This window comes from Belonocnema kinseyi, chromosome 1, assembly GCF_010883055.1.
Source record: "Belonocnema kinseyi isolate 2016_QV_RU_SX_M_011 chromosome 1, B_treatae_v1, whole genome shotgun sequence".
Lineage (NCBI taxonomy): Eukaryota > Metazoa > Arthropoda > Insecta > Hymenoptera > Cynipidae > Belonocnema > Belonocnema kinseyi.
Window position 1 is genome coordinate 40720773 of NC_046657.1, and position 10928 is coordinate 40731700.

Consider the following 10928-nt stretch of genomic DNA (forward strand, 5'->3'; position numbering starts at 1 on the left):
CAGCAATAAGAATACGCATATTTCAACACCAACGCATATTATGAATAAAAGAATATAAGAATAAAATAATTTTTGGACGCAATCGTGCGTGAAGCACGAGATACGTGTTGAGAATGTTTTCGCTAAAGCCGAAAGAGCTTTAACGAAAGAGAATTCACAATAAGGAAATCATAGTTCTAGGCAACGACTCAGGTCAAATTAAAAATTCGAAACCTTTGTAAAAGCGTTGTATATACAATCGATAGCAAAATCTGAAAATTACAGTGAATTTATTTTTTGTCTCAGAATTTTTCACATTTTCAGAATTAATATCTATGTAGTTTTGAAGAGTTGAACAACTGAAACTTGAATGCGTTTAAAAGAGAAAATTTCTCTTCACAAACATGGTATGTTTATTAACTGCAAATATAAATTAATAATTTTTAAACGTGCACGGTATTTTGAGTGGTAAGAGTCGAATAACAACTAATTTCATAAAGCAATTCTGACTCTGTTTAAAATTAAACAATTTACGTATTTTAATATTAAAACTTGAAGTTTTTAAATTATAAAGCCCTAGTATTTAAAGAAATTTATACTTCCGGTTAAAATTTTATAAACTATTCATAAACTTTTTTAGTCTAAAATATTCTGTTTCTAACCGGATAATTTGAAATCCTTTAACAAACATGAGATTATAAGTTTATAATGTACAATATGAAGTTGGCTAGATGACAGAACAGACAAAACTAAAGTGAAATTTTGTTGCATGTGAAATTTCCCTCTGTTAAAGTTTACATGCTATTCTGCGAAAGTTTATCCCACGATGGAATAAAAACTGTCGTCTGCTACGGAGTTATTAGCAGCAATGGGAAAACGGCAAAGTATGAGTGAATTCGAGCTATAAATGGAAACAACAGATTAAAAAAAACAGAAAAAACAAAAGCTGATGTTTGTTGCAGACAAATCTTGCAATTGTTTAAAATTAAACATATTTTGTCCAAAGTTGCATCGAGGTTAGGAGAATAATTCTGATATTGTCTACTGCGTCACGCTGAAGTGAACAAATTTCGATAACACATGTGGAATCATCAACAGAAAACACACAAAAAAGTGTTCTTAATTATCAATCGCATTAGCATTTACACAGGCTTCTGATCTTTTAATTAAATACATACATAAATTGCACAGGCTACAGCCTCCTTTTTTGGAAGGCATCGCTGTAGCTTTCAAGAAGATTTTCAAATAGTTCCTCGATGTAACAGTTTTTTGCGTAGCCTTCTGCATCAAATATTTAACGACTGGCCCTTACTACACTTCTGCAAACTATCATTCAAGACCGGGAGACAGAAATTGGCAAGTGTTTTGTAACGGCCCATAATTCAATATGATTTAGTATTGAGTGTGTATTAAGTGAGTCAGCGCTTTGATGCAAGCAAAATTACAAAATTCTTTAAAAGTGTTTTGACATATTTGAAAATTTGTAGTAAACTGGTTTACAGTACAAAAACGTGAGAAAGTGGTTAGACCGCATTGTTGTAGAACGCGGCGAGTCTGTACGCCACGTATGTTTACGCGTATCCAATATGGCTGCCAAAAATATAAAATATTTTATTATTGATGTAGGTTTTTTTGACCAGGGGAATTAATTAATAGTTTAAGATGTCAATTTTTGTATGTCTTCTTGGTCCTAAGCAATATTATTGTAATATTGATTAATTTTTCACGATTGTGAAAAAACCGTTCTCTAGCTCCACTGGGATATGAGGCCATGTCCTTCAGATTGCATCAGACCGGCAATCTGAAGGACCTGGGCTCATATCCCAGCGGAGCTAGAGAGCGTTTTTTTCACAATCTTAAAATATAATCAATATTATAATAATATTGATCAGGACCAAGTAGACAAACAAAAATTAACATCTTAAACTATTAATATAAAATATTGTTTAATTCTTATAAAATTTTGTATATAGGGCCGCCATATTGGATGTACCATCTTGAAATTGGAAAATTTGAAGGCAGTTTCGTGACCAGCGATATGAAAACTCTCCCTATATGCATTTTAATGAAAATATAATAAACAGTCCCTTTAAACGCATTTTTAAGGTACCCATCTTTGTGCAAGAAGCTTTAGGGGTTATATTGCAATTATCGATTGCAAGGAGTTTACAAATACGTTGTTAAGCCCCTTTAGCTACGATCAATATCAGAACTTAAAAAAGAGGACGTATTACCTAGTATTACACTAAAATATAATTTGAAAAGAAATATTACTAGGTGGGGAATCAAACTAAAAACAAAATTAGCGGTTATTTCCGGGTCAAAATAGACATTTTTCCGCGCTGACATTTAAGCATTTGCATTAATTATTATTTAGTATCAATTGCCTTATTATATAAGTTTAGAAAGGAATAAAAAACTGTAGAACTATACAGTAAAATATATAATATTATACAATTGTAAAAGTGATTTCAGACTTCACAGCTTAAAATGCTTTTAAAAGGAGAAATAGGGCGATTTTTCGAGATATCTTCAATCGATTCTAAGTATGAATAAAAGTGGAAATTATCGTGTATTTGATGAAGAAATATAATAGTGGAACTTATATAACAATGGAACTTTGAATCGAATCTGCTGCACTTCCTTCTGAAAGTGAAACAGTTGAAGATGTGCCACAAGTATCATATATTCCCTCTGATGAAGTCAACGAGGTTAACAAGTTTGAAGAAATTGAGGACGGTAATGAGGCTGACGAAATTGACGAGATGAACATAGTTGATGATTTTAACGAAGTTGACGAGGTTATTGAGGTTAAAGAGGTTGTCGAGGTTACGAGGGTAAGGAAGTTGACAAGTTTGAGGAAGTTGAGGACGTTAATGAGGCTGACGAAGTTGATGAGGATAACAAAGTTAATGACGTTAACGTAGTTTACAAGATTGATGCTGGTAAAGAAGTTGACCAGGTTAATAAGGCTGACGAAGTTGACGAGGTTTAAAAAGTTGATGATGTTAACGAAGTTGTCGAGGCTAATGAGGTTGAAGAAGTTAACAAGGTGAACGAAGTTGATGAGGCTGGCGAAGTTGATTAGGTTAACGTAATTGACAAGGCTCTTAAGGTTGACGAAGTTGAACAGGTTGAAGAGCCACACGAATTTGATATGGTTAAACAAGTTGGCGAGGTTAACGAAGTTGACGAGGCTGATAAAATTGATGAGGTAAACGAAATTGACAGGCTTTATAAGGTAGACGAAGTTGAACAGGTTGAAGAGCCTGACGAAGTTGATGAGCTTAATGAGGTGAAAAAAGTTGATGAGGTCAACGAGTTTGACGAAGCTGACGTCGTTCTTAATGAGATGACGAAGTTGACGAGATTAACAAAGTTGATGGTATTAACGAAGTTGGCGAGGTTAATGAGGTTAAAGAGGTTGGCCAGGTTAACGAGGCTGACGAAATTGACGAGGTTAACGAGTTTAACGAAGTTGATGACGTTAATGATACTGAGGAACTTGACGAGGTTAACAAAGTTGACGAGGTTAATGAAGTTAAGAAAGTTGACGAAGTTAATGAGGAAGAAGATGGATTTCAGAAAGCAAATGAATACTTTGCCACATTTTATGCCTCACTCTCATGAAATTACCCATTTTTCTGCGATTTATTTATTATTCTGATTTAAATATTTATTGAAAATTTCTGAGAATTGGTAAATGTTTGTCCTTTTTTAACTCAAAAATATGTGTTACACCACGACCACACTACCACCACCACCATCACCATCACCAACACCAACAGCAGCACCATCAACACCAACAACAGCACCACCACCAGAAAGATACAAATTAATTGTGAAGATAGTAGTTCTACTTCAAAACTTCTTTCAAGAATCTGTAATGAAAAATTGCATTGTCAACTAAAAAAGATGAAATTTCAAACATAAAGATTAATTTACTACCAAAAAAGACGATTTACATTACAATTATGACTAATAATTTAGGGCAGTTTCTTAAAGTGGGTTTTAAGAAAAATTATCATATTTTATTACGTGTTTCACACTTTTTCTATAACAAGTAGCGTTTATTTAATTTTCTTATCGTGATCTCAGTTTTAACGAAGTTTAATGAGTTAATGTTTGGCACCAAAACCGTCTCTAATGAAAAGTAAATTTTTCAACAAGATAAGCTTGGACCCGATAGTTTCTGAAATAACAACTATAGGATAAATGTTTGATGTAATCTCAGAAAGCATTATAAAGTTTTTAAGTTCTAGTGTTCGTATAATTTTTTTAATAACACATCAATAAGGTTCTAGTATAATTCTGAAGGATGAGGATTTCTTATGCTCTCATCATATCCTCGACGGTTCTCCTGAATTCTATTGGTAAATTTAATTCTATCATATTTCTATAATCTTTCTTACACTTTCTAAATCTCCACGAACATTACAATTTGTGTGAGTTCACCCTCATCCTTTTCATATTTTTCAATTGATTGTAATCATTTAATTCATTTTCAAATGTTTTTTAAATATTCACGACGATTTTAAAAGAGTACGATAAACGTTAAGAGAACGAGAAAGAAGACGATAGACATCTCAGTTATCCTCTTTGAAATTTCTGTAGAAATTTTCAGAAGCGTTTCTAAAGCTTTATGGGGAAACCGTTTCTAAATTTTCTTCAACTGTAACCGAAATTTCAGAAACGGCAAATACAGAAAATTTCAGTCACAGGTTTCAGAAACTAAAACATGTAGTCTGTATTTGTCTTGAGAATATAAGTAACAAAAAAATATAATTGAAGTCAATACAAGTGACTTTTTATGTATCTATATTAAATTACGTCGTAGACTTATTTTATGAAATATATGATCAAAGCCCATTGTTCAGGATAAGATTTTTTTCATGTTTGAATAATTGTTTTTATTATATAACATAGTTATATACATACAGGGTCATCAAAAAGTATCCCCCCCCTATCAACGAAAATATGCGTATTCTTCAGAAGTGTTTTAGACAAAAGTTTCAGGATTTTAAACGAGGATCTGAATGGTGACCTTGAAGCTCTTGGCGCTGACCTTCAAGGTTATTTCAAGGTCAACTTTTATTTTTGAAGTGGAAACCCCTATTTTTGACACCACACAGGGTCCACATAGGGTTTTTTGTGGACTGATGAGACCTACGATGGATCTCGCCTTAGTCGATGGGATCTGGATACAATGTTTAACTTTTTTTTTAACGCATATTTTTGCTGATCATCCATCTAGACCTTGTTTGAGTTTACACGACCCTGGAATGAACCCGAAGGTCACCGGGTAACATGACCTTGATGCATATTTAAACGTAAAATGTTGCGTTCTTTCGATTTGCGGTGTCAAAAATAGGGGTTTCCATTTGAAAAATTAAAGTTGACCTTGAAATAACCTTGAAGGTCAACGCGAAGGTCAGCTTCGAGGTCACAATTCAGATTCACGTCCGAAACCCTGAAACTTTTGTCTAAAACATTTCTCACGAAAACGCATATTTTCGCTGATAAGGGGAGCGGGGGGGGGTAGGTCCAATACGTTTTGATGACCCTGTAAATTCTTAAAAAATAATTTTTCAGCAACAAAATTATTTTGTAGAAAAACAGTAAAAACAAATGTTTAATTAATTTTTTTTCTTTAAAAAGATGTTCTTTTTCGCTTCGATGGGAATCAAACCACAGAACTTCCGATTTCCATTCGGGTGGTTTTACTAGAGAAATCGAAAGCAGAATCCTTTTGCAGACAAAATCTAATTTAAAAAAAAATTGTTAATTCATAGCTACATCTAGTCTGAAAATAAGTTAAGAATTTATGTTATTCTCTGATGATAATACAGGTAAAATAATGTGCATTTAAAAAAAGACAGTTACATTCTTAACAAACAAAAAAATATCTTTTCAGAAAATCATGAACTTTAAACCAAACAGTTGCAGTTTTATTAAAGAAAGATGCGCTTTCTCGTAAACTAGATGATTTTTAAAAATAAAGAACAACTTTTCGAAAATTAGTTGTATTTTCAACCGAAAAATATTTTAGTTGGACTTCTTAGCATCAAAATATTAGCTTACTAAAATAAGTCAATATTCTTCGAAATTAGTAAAATTTTCAACCTACAAAGACGGATTTTCTACACAAAAATTAGATTTTCAACAGAAAAGGATGGCTTTCAAACAACATTGTAGAATTTTCAAACCAATAGTCAAATGTATAGCTAAGAAGCTAATATTGTGGAGGAAGCAACTGCAAAAAAGTAGAAACACAATGCAAAGAAATTACTAAGAAGAACATTATAACAGGGTTACTGCAAAATTTTATTGTTAATTTTCGCTAATTTCCCAGTTTTTCATTTTTTCTGACCATATCAATATTCGAGAACAGAAATTTTAACTTCGAACATTTATATTCTAGATTGTTTTCCAAGTGCAAATTTATGACTTAAAAAAAAATTATTGTTAGCTAAGTTCGTTTTTTGATCACCAGGATTGTTTGGCGTGTGATGTTAAATAATCCATAACACACTCTCTCTAAATGTACACCTTCTTCCGTTACATTAAATTATATTTTTTTATCATTTAGGAATTTTAGAAAACTATTTGTAATTTACAGAAATCACTGCTGAGGTTTAATAAAAATTTAGTAAATTAACTATACAAGTTACTGAATTACGTTTTGAGCAACGTGGCTTGGTAAATTTCAGTTACTTTGTGTTTCTTAAGGAAATCTGAAGCTTCTATAACTAAAAGTTCTCCTTGCAAAGCACAGTAGTGTGTAAATTTAATTAATTTTAAGTACAGACTTAAAGATTTTATTAGATTCAATTTTGCTGTGATTCTTGAAAAAAAGTAAAGACTAACAGAAACCAAAAAAAAAACATATAAGAACAATAAATAAATTTATATTTGTTAACTAAAAAATGTATAACAAGCAAAATTCAAACCTTTTTCAAATCACAGTCAATTTATGTTAATATTCTTTTTGACTGCTCTGCTCTGCATTCCACGTCAGAATTTAAAATGGATCAAATTTTAACACCACTTTGCCCTGCACTGTCTCTTCTTTCTCTTTCTAATTTTACCTGATACTGCTTGCTCCACGGTTCGCTTCCCTATTCGTTATAGCACTGTAGCTTGCAAAAGACTGTAAAGTCGGGACTCAACTAGGGTGGAACAATAGACCACCCTCCCACGAGAAAGTCACGGGGCTGGGTACGTACTATGGAGTCCCATGAAGCAGGAAGTTTGGTTTTTTTTAGTTTTTTAATTTTAAAAATTTTTTTAAATTTAATTCAAAGTAATAAGAATTTTTCTTGCTCAATGATTTTGATTGAACGTTCAAGTTTAGTTCTAAAATGTATAGGGTTAGTTTTAATGTACTATCAGTATTGAAACCGATTTCAATTGTTAGTCGCAATTTACTAGAAAAGACAAAGCAATCTAAAGTTGAACGAATTTCGCAATGAAAATAAATATCTTTGAGATAAGTTTAAAGTTTAACAGTACTATTACCAAAAATTAGTGTAATTTTTGGTGTATGCTGGATCTACTAATTAAATCAGCCAAGTGCAGTGGTGGTCAAATTAGAAATATTGTAAACAAAAAGTCAGTACCCAGCTGGAAAGATGATAATGTTACAACATTACAATATTGTGACATTTCCTCAAGCCGAGAAAGTGAACGAGGGGTGGACAAAAGACTAAGTTTGAGTTAAATCTGCCTATTAGCCTGTGTTTGACGATCATTTGAATCGATCAAATCCAATAATATCCAAAAAATGGATTGAAGATAATTTTGTGTGTCGATCAAACATGCCTTCATACAAGACATAACTTAGGACACTTGATGAAACTTAATATACATTTTGGTAATTCTGAAACTTCAATTAGAGTGATTTATAAGTAGTTTCAGAAATGTCGGAGTAGAAGCACAAGTGAGGCTGAACGTTCTGGATTCCCTGCTGAGGACAGTATTTCAGAAATGATTGATGAATTCTACTAGACGGTAATGGACGATATAAGATAGAGGCTAAGCTTAAATGCGAGTGCTGTGAGCATCTCGAAACAGTTGGTACATTATTTTTTGCGTCAAAATTTAAGCATAAGAAATGTACCGTAAGATGAGTGCCGCGATTGCTTACAGTTAACCAATAAGGGAATCGTGTGATGTGTCCCAAGGATGGCTTGCAGCTGTGCCAACGGTAGCCACATGATTTTGGATGTTATTTCTTCAATTTTGATCAAATATGGGTACTCTTCGACACGGCTGAGACTAATGAACATTCAAACAATGGATTAATAGAGAATAATCTGCATCAAACATGGCCAGAAAGGTTATGGCTAGTGTTCTTAACATTCGCGAAAAATAATTTTCATCGTATTTCGAAAATAAGAAAACTATTGCAGGTGTATACTAAGAATCTTCGTTAATCCGTTTGAAAACCAACCTACAAGAAGAACTTCCAGGATTGACCTACAAATAATTCCTGTTTCATTATAACAAAGTACACCTTTCCTGAGGGAAATTCTGTCCGGAAAGAAGTTCTTTTGAAATTATGCAGGAGACTATGTCGGAAAATGAGAATTAGATGTCCTACAAAATTAAGCGGTTTTTGTTTTTGCACGGACCTTTCAACCCACGCTTACCAGATATTTTGCGTGAAACAGGAAACTTCAAATCACTAGATATGTCAGCCAATTTAAGTGTTTCTGTTAATGAATAGACGAATAGCATTAGCTAACATATCGAGTAATTTTTTGCTTTGAGTTTGGTATCATGAATTACGCTGTTATGGAACGCCACTCTTATGTGCCAGATAAGGATATTATTTTAAAATTCTAAAATCTCAAACTTTTTCCTTTTATAACTCCTTTGGAATCTCAATGAGTGATTTAAAAAAATAATTAGGAAATTTTTTTCGTTTTTGTATGTTCTGACCTACCCTCTCTTTCTATCTCGGTTGCTCTTACCTTATCCATCCCATTTTGTGTTTCAGTTTCGTAATGAGAAGCATTTAGTTTTCTTATACTTATTGTCTTTGCCCTGGTTTCAGAAATGATTATCCTTCCACTAGACCACTACGTCTACTGTTTTTTATATGAGAACCTGTTCTGCTAACACGTATTTTTGCCAGGGATCCGAACAAAACTAAACAAAATAAAACGTTTCTATTGGTTGCGCCACTTTATCGTATACCGAAACTTTCGTTATTTTCATTAACGTTATTTAAATTCAGAATAAAAGCATGAGTACTTTCAATTTGTTTTTTATATTAAGAGATAGATACTAAGAAAAATAAATCGATTATGTTATTAAAATGTAACAGAACAAAACAGAAAACGCAATCAACGTTTTTTTGGTATAAATATGAATAATTGCATAAATTAAATAAGAGAGAAAAGTGTACCACGACCACCCCGAATACTCCAAAGCATTCACCAGGTCACTCAAACATACTCTTCAAAAGTTTCAAAGCCTATGGATTATGAGGATGCTAAGACGAGCTTCTGAAAAAGCGAGAAAAGTTCGGATTTCCCAGGTGGTTAACCAGGTCGAATATTAACCATCTTTGGAGGCATTTCGACATTAACTAACAAGACGTATCTAAAGGTCATAGTTATGAAAACCACGACAACCCTAGTACTCCAGAGCATTCACCAGGTCACTCAAACATACTCTTTGAGGAGGTTTGAGACCCAGCGTTTATGCGGATGCTAAAACGAGCTTCTGAAAAAGCGAAAAAAGTTCAGGTTTCCCAGGTGGTTAATCGTTGATGACTATTCAAAAGAAATTACAGATAGACAGTGACTTGTAGGTTATAATAACTTAAAAGGTAATTTTTATTAGTCTTTTTAAAAAAAGTTTGATTTTCTTGAATCCATTTTGTATTTTTATATCCATAGTTTTTACATTTTTTGCCATCGGACAATCGTTAATTAATTTTTCATTCTTTTGCAAACTTATTTTTTACTCGAATAAAATTAATATTATTAGCTGAAAATAAAGGGCATTTGCTTGCTTATATTTTCGAATGATAATTTTTATTTTATAAATCTAATTCCTCTGAAAAATAAAAAAATATATAAACGATAACGACTTAGGAAAAAAGTTTGAAAATTGTTTAGAAGTGGACAATATTATTTCTAAACATTTTGTTTCCTTCTTCACTTTCACAGTTTGGTTAAGTCAATTATATTCCAAAAGTATACCCGGGTTGTCGCATGTCTCATCGTTATTATTTTCAGATACCTCCGGATGATTAACGTCTAAATACCTCCGAATAATATTAAAACTTGAGCTGGTAAACCACCTAGATACCCCAGACAACTCTCACTTTTTCAGAAACTCGTTTTAGCCTTAGCAGGAACGCAGAGTTTTGAAATTTCATAGTAAATTCTCGGCTCCACATATATTATCATATTTCTTATCATTATAACTTTTAGATACTTTCCAAATCTTAACACCTAGATGCCTTCTAAAAGTTTGGTGTGCTTGCTCTCGTGCCTATTGTTCTAGGGATTGCACCTGTCGCTTGATTTGATTGTGTCACGTCCTATTCTAACTCTCTATTACGGACTGTTGCGAATCGTAAATTGCTTTTTGTTTCTTTCCTACTTTCTTTATGATTCGTATTAATTCTCGTGTAAATATTTCCGTTAACGCCTTTTGCTAATTCCGAATTTTATTCTCTGAATATCATATCAGTTATTTACATAACCTGCACCTTCACTCAGGTGAACAAAATCTTTAAGTTTCATTAATTGAAAGAATACCCTTCTTAACTTGAAGGAATTATGAACTTTCTGGTCGGACTAAAGACCTTTTGAAAGTTCGTAAAAAATGAAATGCGTATGGTCATTTATAAATCTCCAGAAATAAACAGCAACTTCAGAGAAAAACTCTTCTAAGGCGCTTTTTGAAAAATGCTGCATTTGACTTAGAAA

General features: G+C 32.6%; 1 protein-coding gene across 1 annotated transcript in view; it reads left to right on the top strand.

Moving 5' to 3' along the window:
- Nucleotides 1-3609, top strand: part of LOC117177534 (reticulocyte-binding protein PFD0110w-like) — a 5019-nt gene extending 1410 nt beyond the window's left edge. The window contains exons 2-4 of the mRNA XM_033368315.1: nucleotides 2797-2968; nucleotides 3086-3364; nucleotides 3412-3609. Of these exons, the coding sequence (XP_033224206.1) occupies nucleotides 2797-2968; nucleotides 3086-3364; nucleotides 3412-3609 (649 nt within the window). The remainder of the gene's footprint in view (nucleotides 1-2796; nucleotides 2969-3085; nucleotides 3365-3411) is intronic.
- Nucleotides 3610-10928: the final 7319 nt, after the last annotated feature.